This window comes from Protopterus annectens, chromosome 11.part0 (assembly GCF_019279795.1).
Source record: "Protopterus annectens isolate FY-2018-M chromosome 11.part0, PAN1.0, whole genome shotgun sequence".
In the NCBI taxonomy this organism is placed as follows: Eukaryota; Metazoa; Chordata; order Ceratodontiformes; family Protopteridae; genus Protopterus; species Protopterus annectens.
In genome coordinates, this window is record NC_056745.1 from 1,365,860,425 (window position 1) to 1,365,879,464 (window position 19,040).

The 19,040-nt window shown below is 40.7% G+C and overlaps 1 protein-coding gene across 1 annotated transcript in view; it reads left to right on the forward strand.

The window, feature by feature from the left end:
* The window catches only part of EXOC4 (exocyst complex component 4), a gene marked incomplete in the record, with an annotated part of 4,032,161 nt that overhangs the window by 869,362 nt on the left and 3,143,759 nt on the right, over nt 1–19,040 (forward strand). Inside the window, 1 exon segment of the mRNA XM_044087318.1 lies at nt 9,124–9,212. Within this exon segment, the coding sequence (XP_043943253.1) occupies nt 9,124–9,212 (89 nt within the window).

The following is a 19,040-nucleotide window of genomic DNA, read 5'->3' on the forward strand; positions in this document are numbered from 1 at the left end:
TGAACAAAAAGGAGTGGTAGTGAGCATGTGCCCACTCTCCTGGACTGATAGGGTCATCCCACTTCCAGCTCAGCACCTCTTTCTAAGCTCTGACCTCTGCCATAGCTGTCAGAGAAACACCCAGCACAGACCAACCCACACGTGATAGGCACACACATCCTCCCTGCCCCATCAAGTACTCAAGCTTTTAATGGAACTTGGGTTAAATTAGGGCTTCATCCCTCAGCACTACTAGCAAGTCTGCATTCATAGAGCTTTAAACTGGGGAAAGTCTTTGACAATTATTATGTCATGTCTTGTATTAGGCACTAGAGATGTAAGGTGCAGCACCTTTTACATAAGAGATTCTGTATTTGTACCTGCATTATAAGGTATTTCTAAGTACATATATTACTTTAATTCTTTGCTTACTAGTTTTATATTTGCAAACATATTGTGATTTAACTAATGTACTCAGAGTACATCAATTTCTGCACGTTTCCCTGAGTCAAAATATTACATTGGACATATTCTGTAATTATACAGTGGCAGAAAGCAGCTTTTATATGTCTGCCTGTTAACAATTCAACATTTATTACATTCCATAGGTTTACATTTCATAGGCATGGTTGTTCATAGGTTTATACTAGGCTATCTGCCCTAAGGCATTTATAAGCCTAGCCCAAATTTTTGTGGCTTACGCCACCCCTTATATGAAAAAATACTGTGCCCATTAGTTTGTTGTGCCTCTGTCCAGCAGTGACACAGAGATGATTCAGGGTAAACCTCGATCTCCCATCCACAGGTCTAGATTTCTCTTGAACAGAATCAGCGAGGTGCTCTGCCTCACATGGACCGGGATTTTATTCCACAGCATAGGGAGTCTCTGAGTGATAAATCTATCCCTCCAGCACGTCCTATTTATATCCGTGCTAAGGTTTAAGTCGCTTGCTCTAGTGGTTTTGGTGGATTTGTATTTTTGAGGTGGAGCATGTCCATTAATTCCGGGTTGGACATGGCCTTGTATGTCAGGCACATGTCACCTCTGAGCAGACGGTATGCGACTGAATAGAGCTGGAGTTTCTTCAATCTGGCAGCATATGACAGATTTTGGAGTCCTTTATCCTTTTGGTGAGGAACTTTTGGGGTCTCTCCAATTGCTGCAGATGTCGGGTGAGATACATCCCGAATGGGGCATTGTACTCGATTATTGGTCTGATAAGTGAAGAGTACAGGAACAATGACCTCACTAGATCTGGATGTGAATCCTTCATGATCAGGTGGGCAATGCAGAAGGTCTTTCTAACCACTTTAGCAATGTGAGTGTCAAAGAAAGGCCACTGTCAACCTGGGTCCCCAGGTCCCTGATAACCCCTTCTGTGCTTAGTGGATTGCCACCTATATGGTAGCTTGGGGTTACCTTGTTTTCCCGAAGGGTATGACTATACATTTTTGGCGTTTAACTTCAGGCCATGGCTCTGGCACCAGCTATCTGTTTCCGTGAGTCCCTTCTGAAGGATATCCGTGTCCGATGCACTTTCCACTATGGCGCCCAGTTTGCAGTCGTCTGCAAACTTTGTCAGCCAAAGTCCTCCCATGTTGGCCTGTACTTCTGAGAAGTAGATGCCAAACAATAGGGGGCCAAGGACCGAGCCCTGTGGGACACCACTTGTGACCGGCTTGGAGTCTGACACAGCGCCAGCAACTCTAACCCTGTGGGTTCTGTCCTTAAGCCAGTTTGCAACCCATCTTGTGACATATGGGTTTACATTTAAGCTGGTAAGTTTTTCTACATAGGTACAGATTGCTGGGTAGCATTGATAAGGCACAGTATTATTAGTATCTGCTGTGCTTGTATATATGTCTTTTTCTAGAACATTTAAAAACATCAGATGGTGGCAGTTTTTTTTGTTAGCAACCAAAGCAACACACTAAAGTGGAGGTTTGTTATTAGCCTTTGGTGCAAGCAAGTTTGAATTAGGTTTGCAGATTCCATTAACGATAAACTTTCGGGGCAAACAACTAGCTGTTTGGAAGACTTAAGGTTGTTCTGGAATACCTTTTTTACATTAGTAGGGAGATCTCTTTTAAATTTGTTTACTGCCACTATTTCTAGTATTTCTCCTTAGGTGAGATTCTAGCCAAATTTTAAAAATGTGCATTATTATAGCCATTTGTGATTTTAGTGGCCTGTCCATACTAAATGTCTAGGTATGCAAGTTAACAGAAACAATTTTATATTAATATATTAGAGAGAACCATACTTGAATAGAGAACATGAAGTAGGTGACAGCTGTAGGAAGGATTTGTAGCTGAACACAAGTATGTCTGTATTACTAAAATAGGCTTACAAATGTCAGTCTTTGATATAGAAAGCTTGAGGCTTGAAAAGGTAGAGATTGGTGTAGAAAATGAGTAATGGAAGTAAGATGGGGGGCAGTTGGAGAGGGTGGTATGTAAGCTAAGAGGTGGTTAGGCCTGGTGTGGAACACAATAGTGGGAAAGAGTCACTGAAGTGAGTAGAAGTAGTCTTCCACACTGTTTTTCCCTTCTGCAGACTTTATTTCCTTGGAGACTTCTTGACACAGTTGATCCTCAACCTAACATTCAGGAAACCGAAATAATTAAGTCTGCTTGTTGGCACTCATTCCTTGTTGAGGGTTGCCTCTTGGTCTTAAAGCAATAGTGTTTCCTATGCTGAATAGCCACCAGTGTGTTACAAATATCTGTGTGTGAGTGTATATATGTGTGTGTGTGTGTGTGTGTGTGTGTGTGTGTGTGTATATATATATGTATATATATATATATATATATATATATATATATATATATATATATATGTGTGTGTGTGTGTGTGTGTGTATATATATATATATATATATATATATACACATACACACACACACGTATTGTATATTATATATTACAAAATGCAGTGTTGTGTTCAATATTAGATAGGATCAGAGATGTATAAAGAGGAATGGTGATCTCCCTTGAGTGACTAGACATACATTTAGAATGAGTTGGGCTGCATAATTATAGGATCATAGGAGATTACTAGGCTATTGACCCGGAGATCATTTTAAGCCTAGCCATTTCATCCCAATGTAATACCATAGAAATGCTAGTCAGTACTCCAAGACTGGATTTAGTGATGACTCATGATGGGCTCTATCCCCAGTAAGAATTTAAGGTGCCCCATCCTCTCATTCAGGTTCCTCTTGAACAGTATCCTAGAGGTGGTTTGTTTCACATGAATTGGTAGCCTATTCCAAAGATGCAGCTGTCACTGGAAGATAAATCTTCCCCTCCAGCATGTCCTATTTAAATTATAGGCCATATTTAGGTCCCTGGAATGGGTAGCCCTAGTCCTGTTTGATTTAAAGATATACAGGAAGTTCATCAGGTCTGGGTCTTGGATTGCTCTGTAGACCAGGCATAGATATCCTCTAAGAAGTCTATACGATATGAAATATAGTGACAGGGGCTTTAGTCGGTCTGTGTAAGGCACATGCTGGAGTCCCTTGATCTTCTTTATTAGAAACATCTGAGGTCTCTCTAATTGCTGCAGGTGCTTGGTACAGTGCATGCCAAATGAGGTGGTATACTCTATTATAGGCCAGATAAGTGCCGAGCATAGGAGAGTTATAACTTCTTTTGCTCTTGAGGTGATGCCTCTACTAATCAAGTGTGCTACCTTGAAAGCTTTCCTTACTGCAGTAGACACATGGTCAAAGTTAAGGTCACAGTCAACTTGTGATCCCAGGTCCCTTACCACTTCATGGGTACTTAAGAGTATTGTTGTTGATTTGATAGTGTGAGGGGGACATTGTTTGTGCTGAAGTGAATGATGATGCATTTCTTTCCATTCAGTTTATGACCATGACTAATGGACCAGTTGTTGGTCTGCGTGAGACCCTACCTGGAGTATACTGACATCATTTGGAGATTTAGTGATTGCACCTAGTTTACAGTCATCTGCAAACTTGGTCAGCCACAACCCTTAGTTTTGACCTGAACTTCTGAGAATTATATACCAAACATTAGGGGGCCCAGCACTGACCCCTGTGGCATCCCACTGGTAACAGGTCTGCTGGTTGATCTGGAGTCGCCCACTTTAATAGTGTGTGTCCAGTTTGTGAGTCAGTTGGCAACCCATCTTACAATGAAGGGGTTTACATTTAGTTTGCTAAGTTTATCAGTAATTGCTGAATGTGGGATTGTGCTGAAAGCTTTTGCCAGGTTGGGGTATGCTGTGTGGACACACCTGCCCTCGTCAATGGCCTTGATCACATTTTCAAAGAAATCCAATAGATTTAACAGGCAGGATCTGCCCTTCACGAAGCCAAATTGGGTAGGATCCAGAGTTTGGAGGTCACCTATGTTTTTATTTATGTGGTCCTTAATGATGCATTCCATGACCTTATAAATGAGGCTGGTCAGGCTTATGGGTCTGTTGCTAGGCCACCTTTTTGAAGGGGAATAACTGTTGTTGTTCTCCATTCCGCAGGAATAAAGCCTGTGGTTAGGCTATGACTGAAAAGGGTACTTAGTGGTGATGCTAATTCATGTTTTAGCCTATTTAGAAAACAGCCTGGGATGTCGTCTAGTCCCATAGAGGCTATGTTTTTTTGCCTTGGACAAGGCTTTGAGGAACTGCTCTTCAGATATGTGGGGTGGGGAGGAGTTTGGGACAAAGTTTGTTGTAAGTTAGGAGGAGATAAGGAGTGAAATTTTCACAAATCATATCCGCTAGCAGGTTTGCTATCTCTGTGGCATCGGTGTGTGTGATACCATTGACCACTAGTTCTGCACATGCTTGGGTCCTACCCTTTAGGTTACTTACATAGCTGTAAAAGGCCTTATGGTTATCTTTAGCTGTACTTGCTAAGCTTTTCTCAAAGGAGCACTTGGAGGATTTGGCAATTTGTCTTATTTGCTTGTTGAGGCTGAGGAAGATGCTTTTCCATTGTTGGAGCCTTGCTTTGGTTACTTGGACAGCAACTTTTTGCATTTACTGTAAAGATTGTTGATGCTGGATGTCCACCATGGTGGCTTAGTTTTTCTTAGGCTCTGGCTTTGATTCTTTCTGGTATGGCCACGTTTATACATTTATGCAAGTGATTGGAGTGGAGGGTATATATTTTTTCTCTTCTTAGATTCAGACTCTTTTCTAATTACTGGTTTTATTTTTGGTATGTTTATTTACTTCAGTTGATTATTTTTTATTTCAGTTGACTTGCTTTTCTTCAGTTTGTACCTGTTTAATGGTTCTTCATAGTTTCTGATATTGCAACTAGAAAGGTTGTATCTGACTTTTCCAGTTTGACTACTGGCTATTCTTTATGGTAAGCTTTGTAGGCTATTTCTAGCATACAAAGCATCCTCTGATGCAGCCCTAATGGACCTGTTGCAGCCCTAATGGACCAGTTGCACATCCATTATACAAATAGCATCAGGAACACTTGACCAAAGAAGTAAACTTTGCTTGCAACATAAATAGGACATATGGGAGGAAGAGATGTGTCTCCGAGGGCCCCTTCTCTGAAACAGGCTTCTCATCTATGTGAAGCAGGGTTCATCCCTGCACTTATTCATGTGAATCTTGGATCATTGGTTGGGGAACCATAAATATATCCCTGGTTTGACACCTATATCTCTGTTGGAGAGGAAGGAAGCCTGTAAATGCTTGGACACTAATGCTCAACTATATATACTCCCACAAAACCCTTGGAAACAAAAATGTCTATCAAATCTTATTGGGAAGCATGGCTAGCCTTAAAAAGTCCCCTTGGGTCAATAGCCTAGTATTCAGCTATGATACTATGTATGCAGGTTTTCTGTTTCTGATTTAATCTCTATTATGCTTCCTATTTGACTTTAATTAGTGTTTATTTTTATCTTGTTTATTTTTGTTTTTTAGTTTATTCTATTTTGTACTTTTGCACTGATTTTATGGTTGTATGCCAGAGTTTTGATTTTCATGTGCATTCTGACTAGTGTTCTAGGATTGGTTTAGGCTTTCTTTCTCCCTAGAAAGTTATCTGACGTTTCTGTTTATTTTTATTATGTTTTGTTACTTTTATTTATATTTATTTTTATTGTTTTATCATTTTTTGTTTTCATTTTATTCATGGTGTTCCTTGGATATGAGACTACTCATCCAAGTATTTCTTTCTTTGATATATTTTTAAGGATTCTGGTCTTGGTTTCTAAGGATAGTAACTTCTTTCCTTGTGAGATGAGGAGGTCATTGATTTACATTTTAAGCACATGCTTATTCATATTACAAATATTTATTTTATTTCCTATTTTTTTCTAGTTTCGAGTAAGGGTAAGGTACATCCCAAATGGGGCATTGTACTCGATTATGGGCCTGATAAGAGATGGGTAGAGGGGCACAATGACCTCTCTTGATCTAGATGTGAACCCTTTCATGATGAGGTGGGCTATATAGAAGGTCTTTCTAACCACTTTGGCAATGTGATTGTCAAAGGAGAGATTGCTATCAACTTGGGTCCCCAAGTCCCTAATTACTTCTTCCGTACTTAATGGATTACCACCTATGTGGTAATTTGTAGGCACTTTGTTTTTCCCAAAGGGGTTGACTATGCACTTTTTGGCATTTAGCTTTAGACCATGGCTCTGGCACCAGTTATCCATCTCTGTGAGACCCTTTTGGAGGATGCTTGTGTCAGCCGGAGAGTCTATTACAGCACCCAGTTTGCAGTCATCTGCGAACTTGGTCAGCCATAGTCCACCCGTGTTAGCCTGTACCTCAGAGAAATATATACCGAACAAGAGAGGTCCCAGGACTGAGCCTTGTGGGACACCACTTGTAACTGGTTTAGAGTCTGACATGGCACCTGCTATTCTGACCATGTGGGTTCCTATGCTTGAGCCAGTTTGCAACCCATCTTGTGACATAGGGGTTGATATTTAAGCTGGTGAGCTTATTTATGATGCCCGAGTGGTGTATTGTGTCAAAGGCTTTTGCGAGGTCCAGGTAGGCTGTGTGGACTACCTTCCCTTCATCTATGGCTTTGGTAACTGTTTCAAACAGGTCGACTAGGTTCAAGAGGCAAGATCTGCCCTTAACAAAGCCAAACTGGGTAGGATCCAGTGTCTGGAGGTTCCCAGTGTCTTTGTTTATGATTTCCATGATGATACGCTACATAGCTTTGCAGACCAGGCTAGTCAGGCTTATAGGGCGATAGTTTCCGGGGTCTGTTCTGGCACCACCTTTGTGGAGTGGGACCACTGTTGCTGTACGCCATTCCTTGGGTACATATCCTGTAATAAGGCTGAGATTGAACAGTGACTTTATATGAGGGTTTAGTTCTTCCTGGAGCTCGTGTAAGACGAAGCCCGGGACACCGTCTGATCCCATTGATGCTGTGTTTTTTTGCTTTGGAGAGGGCAGCTCTCACCTGTGCATCTGTGATCTCAGGAAGGCTACACCCTGTAGTGATAGACATTTGCTCTTTTTGGGGGGGAAGGGGGAGAGAAGTTTGCACTGAATCTTTCTGCCAGGATGTTGGCAATGTCTGTGGGTTCAGTGTATTTTTTGTCATTTTGCACTAACTCAGAGCATATCTGGGAGTTGCCTCCCAGGTTTCTGACATAACTAAAGAAGGCCTTGTGATTATCTTTAGTGTCTTGTGCAATTTTTCTTTCGAAGCTGGCCTTAGATGTTTTTATGAGGGATCGTAGTTTCTTGCTAGTACTGATCAGTGACACCTTCCCTTTTTGGGATTTTGCTCTGTCATGTAGTAGCTTTCTCCTTCTGTTGTATAGCTTATTTATGGCAAGGGTCCACCAGACAGGTCCCCTGCCTTTGGAGGAGTGAGTCTTGGTTTTATTTCGGATAGCATGCTCCATGCATTCCTGTAGGTGTCCATAGAATGCTTTTGTAAAGGATTCTGCATTTTGGGCCGTATTTTCCATTGGCCCGGGGGCTTTGAAGGATACCACCTCAGTTCTGAGAAGTGTGAAGTTTGCTTTTGAGAAGTTCTTCACTGTGGTTACCTTGGCTAGGGGTGGGGACGGAATATGGATGTCCAGTGAGATTTGTTTATGGTCTGATCTTACCAATGAGGGGTATACCGCTGGTGTGGAACATAGAGACCCCATGTTGGTGATGACCAGATCCAATATGTTTTCCCCTCTTGTGGGAGTGGTGACCAGTTGTTCCATAGCATTTGAGTTTATAAATTCTAGGAACCGTTGGGCGAGGGTGTTTGCACTTAAATAGTTTTCCCAATCAATATTTGGGTAGTTGAAGTCACCCAATATAATAGTGTTTGTAGAGACCTTCATATTCTCTAGTGTTCTCAGGAAAGCCGAGTGAGGTTCCTGTGTTTGGGAGGGTGGTCTGTAGCAGGCTACAAACTGAAAGGCAGTGTTTCCCACTGTTAGTTGCACATGGATGGTCTCCAATGCTTCGTGCAGTGCCACTAACCTGGAGGTGTGGGTATCTTTGATAAATATGGATACTTCCCCTCCTTTTGTGGTTCGGTCCGAGTTTTGGGGCCGGAAAGCATGGTATGAAGTGTAACCTGTTAGTGCTGGGGTGCTCTCGGGAGCCTTGAACCAGGTTTCTGTTACTGCACAGATATCAATATTTTTCCATACTGAGGAGAGTCTGGAGTGTGTGCATCTTGAGGTTTAGACTTCTGGCGTTGAGCAGCATTACCCTTAGTTTTTTTTTTCTTTGTGTTGTCTGTAGGGGTGGGTTTGTCTTTTGAACCTTGCCTAAAAAAGGCACTATGGGGGAGGCAAGAGCCTTTGCCAGTATTCGAAAACCCAGGGGTGACAGGTGCAAGCCGTCCCTAGCGAAGCAATGTGGCTTGTCGAGCATGTCATCCCAGGCTGACAGACACTGGATCCCTTTTGAATGACACCAATACTTTAGCCAATTGTTAAAATTGATCATTTTGTCTTTATACTGTGGCGTCATTTTTGGTGAGGGTAAGATGCTACTCAAGGTCAGGGTCATACCGGCTTGGGCTACATGATCAAAGACTTTCCTGATTTTAGTAGACATACTAATCACTGTTTAAAGGGGTGACTTGGTGATTGCTCTGGTTTGCTTTTCTCTGGAAGAAGGTCAAGCTCTGAAGATGTCTAACAATCTCTTTCCAGGTTTGAGTCCTCATCACATGCCATCAGCATGAGTGCCTACTTACGAGAGCAGCGAAGGGAACTGTACAGTAAGAGCGGAGACCTGCAGGGTGAGAAATTATATTTTGCACTAGATGTGATGTGAAAGCATGCAAGTGAAGCATACTGCAAGAAATTACTACTTATAGTATCTAGGCCACTGTTTTAGAAAATTCTGTTAATTTTTCCCGATGAAGCTTTGAATTTGGGATTTTGAATTTTGAGAATTTGGCTTTGTTGCTGTGGGGTGATACTGACATACAAGATTACTTGTATTATTGGTGTTTCTGGTTCATGAAGTGGCCTCTGTCTTTGTTTACTGATTTTTGTTGCACTTTGCCCTTGACTACCAAATATTTTAATATGGTTTGAATTCTCAAGCATGCATCATGTGTATAATATTGCTTAAGACGTATTGTTTGCTTGTTATCTTATACTGCTACTGCATTGCTTTACGTTGTCATTCCTTTATCTGGAATATATTGCTAACCTGCATTAATTTACAGTGTCCCCACACGGAAGCAGTGTGGCAGTTCGGATTTCTGACCCTATTTATCTAGTTGTGTGTGTGTGATAAATAGTGAAAGTACTTTTTATTTTATTTTGCTAACCTTCCTGTTTAGGAAAAAAGCAGAACCTGGGCAGTTGTGTCTGCATAGCTGTACTCATAATGTAACATCCTCCCCTGTAACAGTTTATTGCTGGAGTACATAGAATTCAGTCTCCAGTACTCTGTCTGGTCCATAAATTTCTTATGAAGTATTTAGAACTGCATTTGCTGAAAACTTTTAAAAATATAAGAGAACTGGCCTGACAACTTAAGTGTTTAGCGGGACTTTCCTGGTCTCTACTGCAGTGCCAAGTAATTTTCAGTAGTCGCTGTATGAGAGAAGACTTGTTGATGCTGTAGAAGGTAAACTTCTGGTTGGTGGAAAGAGAGAGAGAGAGTGGGATGTGGCCAACCACTGGCTGAACAGTAAACCAAGTAGTGTGCCTTATGAATTATGCATGAAGCTGATTGTATGATCTTCATCTACTGGCCCAAGGTTTATTGCTTCTTTGTTCCTAACTAAATTGTTGAATGACTGAGAGTAAGTGCCCAAGGATTTCAGCCTTTTTTGTGCAGTAGTGAATTGTGTACTTATTTTATTTTTGTCATTGAAGTTTGATAACTGTGTAAGCAGGCTGGGCAACGGACCCCTTTTCTGCCTTTACCCAAGCCAAGTGGCAAGTCAACATTTATATTAAACATAGAATACACGTAATAAATATTGAACATGCTGAAGCTGGAAGCAAGCACAGTCAGAGAAGCACATGGAATGCAAAAATATTAGATAAAAGCAATATATATTCTTGACATATGAACAACAATAATAAGCTAGAAATGACAAGAAATGAATCTAATCACTAATGATGCAGAGATTCTGTGCTTGGTGGTTAAACTTTAGCTATTGTCCCGAAAGCAAGAACAAGCTTCATCCTTTGATAGGTGTCATACAAATGAACCACTGTGATTAATTTCCATTTACAAGTCTCGTACGTCTGACTTGCATGTAGTCGATTTTCTTTGGGAGGAGGGGTTGAGGCCATAACAGTTAAATAAAATGTTTCTTTGAATAACTGCATAGGTTGATACAGGCAGTTTTCTAACTATAATCAAAATCTGTAATTTCACAAATATTAAAACAGGAAATGTCATGTATCTCACATCAGCCTTCAAATCTCATTTTGCAAAGCAGGAAGGACCACTATTGGAAAAAAGCATAACAGAATACTTAAAATGTTTATACTGTCTTCACTTTAAACCTGCAAAGATGAACAAACTTTGTGCTCCTCTTTACACCCACATACTAATGATAAGTCATTAAATAAACTCTACAGGAGCATTGGCTATCAGCTCCAACAATCAACTCTTTGAACTCATGTCAGCCTGATCCTTTTCAAATTCTTAAAGCACTTGTGCTTAAAGTTTGCATTTATTCACTGGGTTTCAAACCACTGCATTGTTGCCTTAGGAGAAGAAAGCACACACTTCTGATCCAAAAGCACTCTTAAATTTACAATAAAGAAAAAAACTTAAAACTCCACTGAAATTAATAGTGCTTGCTTCTTGCACCCTTCAAGCCATTTTAAAGAAAATTCTGCTATGTTTCCAAGGGAAACATTAGTAGGAATGCCAGAATTTTGTGAGTTGGGATCTTTTGCTGTTGCAGGATTATGACATGAAAGAATACTTGCATCTCTGGCGTTCTTAATTTGCTGATTTTTCTTGCACTTTGTTCTTGACTAGCAAGTGTTTTAAAATATTGAATTCTCAAGCATGTTTTATGTGTATACTATCACTTAACACTTATTGTTCAACTATGATATGTCACATTACTGCTACTGCTTTGTCTCAGGTTGTCATTCCTTCATATTGAGTATACTGCTAATGTTAACCTATTGTAATTTTCAGTGTCCAATTTGAAAGCAGTGTGGCAGGTTGTTTCCTAAATCCTATTTCTCTTTTTAAGTGTCTGTGATGAATAGTGAAAGGCAGATCACTTTTTATTTTGTTTTAATTTTTCTGTTACAAAAAAGACAGGAAAATGTACACAAAGTGAAATCCACTTACTTGCACTCATGTAACATCCTGCAGCTGTAGTGGTGCCAAAGTGCATGTAATGTAAAATGCAGCTTTTGGTACCCTGTGTCTGGTCAATGAATGTCTTATGAAGGAGCAGGCATTGCATTTGTTAGAATGCTTTTGAAGTGTAAGGGAAGTGATTTGGCAGCTTGAGTGCCTGACTTGAACTTTTCTGGTCTCGAGTTTGGTGGTAGTTTTAGCAGGGAAGATTTGCTACTGTACTGTTGTAATCCACTGCCCTTCCCAGTAGAATAACTTTGTAAGCGTTAGATTGGTAGAAAGTGTGTGTGTGTGTGTGTGTGTGTGTGTGTGTGTGTGTGTGTGTGTGTGTGTGTGTGACAGCTAATCATTGGCTGAACAGTGAACCATGAAGTGTGCCTTAGGCATTAATGTATGAAGCTAATTTTTTATGCCATCACCCATTGGTTTAAGTATGTTCTGATTATCTGTTACTAGATGGAATTGTTGGACGATTTTAGAAATGAAAGTCCAAGGAGTTAGTGATACTGTTCATCCCATCCATACAATCCTGTTTTGTGGGTCCTTAAGAAGTCCAATCAGACTCAGCAAAACTAGTGCTCCACTCTTGAGGCTTCTAAATCTTTTTCTGCCATAATCCAACAAGTTATGAAGCATTTCTTGATCTCATTTGCTGCCTCAATGTTCAGACGTGGTCACGATTTTACTCTAAATCCAAGTGCTCCACCTCTATTTTATACGCATTATTAACCTAATTTCTTGCGTCACAGTGGCACAGCAGATAACGTTTTCACTTCAGAGCAAGAGGTTTGCTGGTTCAGTTCTTGGCTAGGGTGTCTTCTGTGTGGAGTCTGCATTTCCCCCATGTTTGTGTGGGTTTCCTATGGGTACTCAAGTTTCTTCCCATATTCCAAAGACATACTAGGTGGATTGGGCACTGTAAGTTGGCCATAAAAGTGTGTGTGTGTGTGTGTGTGTGTGTGTGTGTGTGTGTGTGTGTGTGTGTGTGTGTGTGTGTGTGTGTGTGTGTGTGTGTGTGTGGTGTAGATGAACCACAGTGGCATGGCTAGCCACCCGGCAGAGTAAGCATTAGCTCTAGATGAATGTGCAAAAATGTGAAAAAGGGTTTGTGACTGGATGGCTTTGATAGCCTTTAGTCAGATTTCACTATTCCTTTCATAGTTCTGCTACTTTTAGCCCCTTTTGACTTTGTCATACTTTTTTTCCTTTTCCTCAACATGCAGGCAGTAGGCATGCTGGCCTTCAAACAAAAAAAACACACATTTATATATAGTATAGTTGTATGTGCTGTTACTTTTGCAGATTTTTCTTTGGCTCTAAATGTAATCTTCTTGATAAGAGTTAATTTCTTTATTTTCTCACATTTTAATTGTATTTACTGCTGAATGTTTTTGTGCAGTTTCTGGTTGTGTTCATTTCTTATATCGTATCTGTTGCTGTTGTACTGTAAATGGTGCCAAGGATAAGGAGAAACACTTAAAGTGCCTTCAATGTGGGAACAAAATCACCTCTCAGAAACTGCATGACCAGTTCATGCTTTGTTTAGGGATAGAACACCTGACCACCGATCTTCAAGGTCTTTGGTCAGTGTATCTTGTCAGTTAGAAGGAAAAAATAGTTCTCAATGGCTTACAGCATCTAGCTCCAGAGGCAGAAAAAACATAAAAAAATATAGTGGTGACCTAGAAAGAGAAAGAATGATCCAGGAGTAGAGTGAGGAATTTGGACTCAAAGAAATGGAGAGCTGAGGAATCCCCTCAGTGCAGGGCCATCTAAAGTACTTAGAGAAAACTACTTCCCTAGCTTCATCGACATCCTCGACCTCAGCTCCACCACCCATGGAGCTAATTGTCACCGAGGATAAATTTCCAAGGAGCCTAGTTTGAGGGATTTTTCCCAAGAGGAAATTGTAAAGACTACTTTCTCACCCACCATCTCACCTGGCCATTAGATTCTACAGGAACACACACTGCATTTAGATCTGGATCATATGGTGAAGGCAAGAAGCAGATTTGATATGAGTGTGCTCCCTCCCCTTCTGCTCCGAAGATGGAACGGGTTGGTCCCCTGATGCCTTTTCCTAATCCAACTTTTGGACCATGTGGTATTGGGGCCAACTCCCCACCAGGAACCTATCTTTTTGGCTTTGAGTGCACCCCTGCCTTTATCTTTGGGTTGGACAGGTAGACCTTACTTGACTCAGAGGCTGCAGTGTCAGTCCCCTCCTTGGATCAGTCTTCACTATCTGTTTTGGGGGTTCCTTTGTCTAAGCTGCCTTACTGCTTCTACAGAGGGGACAGCACTGGAGCTTGATAGGGTGCTCTCAGGTCAAGTGGATGTTGGTTCTCCCTTGGAGTTAATGGAGAAAATGATAGCTTTTCCTCTCAGAACTGCAGCATAGGCTCCATTTGTGTCGGCACCTCCCTTGAACACCCTTCCATCTCTGTCTTGGCCTTCTCATACATCCCAGGGTCAGAGTGAATTTATATCCTCAAAAGAGGAGCCCAGCCACTCAACCAGTCCTCCTCTGACAACTCAAATTCAAAACCTCCTGAGGCTCCAAAGAAGTCATGTAAGTGGAGATGCATTATCAGTCACTTCAGATGCTGAAAGATAGTTCTGTCTAGAGGATTTTAATGTCAGTGATGCCTTTTGCCAGAGGGGAATTTGGTCCACAGACCACCCTCTCAGTATGAACGGGTCCTTTTTGAGACATATTGGATTAGCAGTGCCCTGTACAGTAGCAAACGCACAAAAGGAACAGTTCATAAAACTGTACTCTGTAAAGCAGCAGTGTACAAATACTTGTGTTCCCACAAAGTTAGAGCTACTTGTTGGGAGTCACTTGGCAATACCTACAGATTTAGTTGAATTCATTATTGTGCAAACATTAGTTAGTAGAATCTATTACAGTTTAGCATAATCTGCTCTGATAAATTACCCTTAATAGCCTTCTAACCCCAATACACCATCTCTCTTGTAGTTCACAAATCAAAGGACTGGACAGTATGGACATGCAATTTCCTATCTTTTCTGTAGCCAGCTTAGCAGATATGGGCATATTGAGACGGTGTAGGACAAGTTTTTATGCTTATTAAACCTGGTTGACTTCTTAGAGAATGTCACCAAACCCATGGAATTGGGTAAGACAGTGCACACAGCCTATCTTGACCATCCCAAGGCTTTTTACAGAATTCCTGACTCTGGCTTTGTTGAGAAACTCTGCCAGATAGGGATTAACCCTTATGTTACTGGATGGGTAGACAGTTGACTCACCGTCATAATACACACGCTGTCAAAATTGGTGACTCCACCTCCACCAGTAGACCCATCACTAGTGGAGTACCACAGGGGTTTGTGCTGGGCCCCTCACTGTTTGGCATATATTTCTCAGAAGTCAAGGCCAAAGTAAGATGGCTTTTGGCTCACCAGGTTCACTGATGATTGCAAACTGGGAACAATCATCGAGTCTCCTAATGATGTTAACATATTACAAGAAGGGCTAATGCAAACAAACAATTGGTGCCAAAGGCATGGTCTAAAACTAAATTCAAAAAATGCATTATTCCCTTTGGCAAAATGGAATTCCCTATGAATTACAATATTGACAGCACCCCCCCGAGTTCCAGCCCAGAGGTGAGAGAATTGGGAACACAGGTTGATAGCAATCCATATTTCCACTGTGGTAAGGAAAGCCTTGTACGTAGCACACCTCATAAGCAAGGGCATAACATTGAGGTCAAGGGATGTTCCAACTCCACTGTACTTGACTCTCATCAGACAGTAATAGAGTATACTGCACCTTTTTGCATGTAACTCACCAGATACCTGCAGCAACTAAAGAGACCTCAGAGGTTTCTCACTAAGAAAATACAAGGACTCCAAACCATGACCTACGTGGACAGGGTGCAAGCCCGGTCACTTTACTCTGTATCTTATAGGCTGCTGCGAGGTGACTTGTGCCTGGCTTATTGGACAGTCTCCAACCCTGCCCTAATGGAAATACTGCACATTTGCAAGTCAAATGGCACAAGAGTCACTCGCTCTAGGGATCTCGTCCTAGCGTGTGACATGAAAAGAACTTGCTGGAGAAACAGATGTGGCTCCCAGTGACTGTTGCTTCTCTGAAATAGACTTTCTATTCACGTAAATCAGAGCTCCTCACTGACGCTATTCAAACGCCACCTAAAAAATTGGATGGAAGACTGCAAATTCACCTCTGGGGTGGTACCCATGTCCCTCATGGACAGGGGTAGCTGGTGTTGATCACAGACCCACTCTGTTCATAAATTCGGTCCACAAACTACCCAAAAAGAGTAAATGGGGATACTTGGAATTAACATGGCTAGGCTTGTAAAGGCTCTAGGGCTGGTAGCCTAGTAACCTCATATGAATCTGTGAAACTAGGTTTACTGACAACCACTTAATCCTTAAAGAAATAGATACAGTATGTGAGAGGTATACTTACACCATGACCCTGAAGGCTAAACTCTTGCATCCAAGTGACATCAGGTTGTCAAAACCACTCTCACAACTCCCACTTCACATAGTACACTTCACATAGTACACAACATACACATAGACTAATGTATGCCGAGGCACTTAAAAGCAATCTTCCTAAACAACAGAGATCGCCTAAATCACCTGTTGCCAAAGCTGTGCCTCAGCAAGCCCAAAGGCTCTCAGGAAAAAAATCTAACACTACACATACTGTCACTCTTAGTGGAACCCCAAACCCAAAGCCCCTAAAGCAAGCAAACACGTTTTTCAAGACTCTTGTCATAGGGGACTCCATTGTAAGATACACTGATGCCCCTTTAACCACGCTGAACATGTAGACAGTAATTATTAGTTGCTTATGTGGAGCCAGAATCTGCCAAATTACACATGCACTCAAGTCATTACTACAAAGGTACCAGTACGATTCTTTCATAGTCCATGTAGGTGTAAATCATCTAAGATGCACTTCCCTGGACTATATGAAGAGACTCATTATGTAGCTTTCAGACTGTATCTCTGGCTGGTATGAGCCAAGCATTGAATTGCATAGTAGTATATTACTATCACCAAGGATGATGCCACAATTTGTGCAAAAAAGGATTGTCAACAACTGGGTGTCTTTCTGGTGTCATTCTAAGGGAATCCAATATTTGTCAGTGTGGGAGGACATGTCAACAGACCATGTTGCTTTGCAAAGGATGGTCTGCATGTCTACCCTCTAGGCTTTTGAATACTGGCTAAAACTTAAACCACCCCCATGGTGCCTTTCTTAGACAATGCCAAATTAGCAAACCTACCAACATATCAAAATTAACTCAACTGAACCTAAAGGTGGTACTGCTCAGTGCCGGGGTTCTAAAAAAAAAAAAAAAAAAACTACATTACCTCCAAGCCATCCTCACACTCGAGAATGTAGACATCAGTGCACTTACTGAGACATGGTACCCCAGTAGTGCAAGTTTTCAGTGCCTTCCACAGTTTAGACCAGTATCGGCATGCTAAAGGGAGGTAGTGTCTCAGTATACCTCTATGGTGATCAAACAGGATGTCGCGCTGGAGTTCTTCTGTGGTCAGATCACTATAGACAAAATCCTGTACCATATCCTAGCCAGCTATACATCACCCTCCATGTCCCAAGAAGCTCACAATGCATTGACCTTGTGCTTAAAAATATGGGAGAATGCTGCACCCCCCCCCCCCACCACCAGTGTCTCATCTTCCCTGTTAGGGCAAGACCATCAAGCTGTCTCCTTAGAAATCAAAATCAACTTTATAATCCCATTTAAACCAGGAACAGTTAACTATTTCAATGCAAATTGCCTTTTATTAACCAATGGATTGTCAAAATTCAGTGCCTCTCCAAACTCGGAGAACACAGCAGCCTATGTTGAATTGCTCTCAGAAACTCTCTATAACCATGTCAGTGACTACATAGAAGCTGCTGTGTAACTACCAGAAGTAAGCCCGCAACTAGCCCTAGAAACAAACTACCCAGGTGGCATCCTGAATTAAACAGGATATACAACAAAAGGAAAAAATTATTGCAAAAATCAGGAAGGATAATTCCCATAAAGATAGAAGCTGTCTCATCAAATTTAAATAAGCAACTAAGATGACCACTCCTATTCTGGTATCAAATAATGAAAACTCCATGTAGCATCACTCTGACAAATATTTTGCTCATTTTATTAATTTATGTACTTATTTCATATATTTTGTTCTGTTAGAGTAAATATGGTTCATAAACATCACATGCTTAGTATCTCCTTTTTATTTCTTGTTGCTTTTTTCTGATTCTTACCATTTTGCGTCATATAGGTTTTAATTGCTCACATACAAGTATCTTTTTTGCCATGAACCATCAATCACTGATGCAACATGGTTGATTTTTTGCTAAATTTTGTCCACTGTAAAGCATATTTGAAGTGCTATGAAAATGGTGCACTGTAAAAATTGTTAATCTGAGCTGTACATTTCAGAGTCGCTTATTCTTTGGTGATCAACGCATTTGTCCATTTACAAGGGAAAAATGCTTTGTAAGTGTATTGCTATCCATTGTTAGACTGTTCACCCAAACCTTCATATCTCATCAAGTTCTTAGCTTGTAGGTGTACTAGCTGTACCTTGCAGATGTTTGAATTGTTTTTTTAGTTTCTAGCTGGGTAGGTAAGTTAGTTTGAACCATTTTCAGTTACAACTATAGCTGTGATACCTGGTAGAAAACACTGATAACAGTTGTAAGTAGCACCATGTAAAATATGCTTAAAAAAACATACAATAGGCAGTAGTTGACTAGCTGATAGGTTTAAAGATGAAATAACAGGCCTGTGCTTATATTTTGTATGACATATTTTTTAAATACAACATTTTTCTGGATTTCTTTTGCATTAAACATGATTTAGCATACATGGCCTTATTAAACTTCTGTTGTATTAAACATGAATGAAGAAGTTGTTGGTTAGTGAGAGGATCCTCTCCTTAAAAACACTGGTATTTAAATGAGTTGAAGTGGACCAGTAAGTCTGCTCTAAATGCTGGAGAAATTCTCCTTACTGATGTAGGATGGGATACAGTTCTGCTTGGCCTTGATAACTTTGCAGAAGCTTTTCTAACCAATGAAAAGAGCAAAGACTGGCCACTGTAGAACAAGGGCTAGATTATTGTTTATTATTATTGTATGTGTGAGTGTGTGTGTGTGTGTATATATATATATATATATATATATATATATAAATATATATACATATATATATATATATATATATATATATAT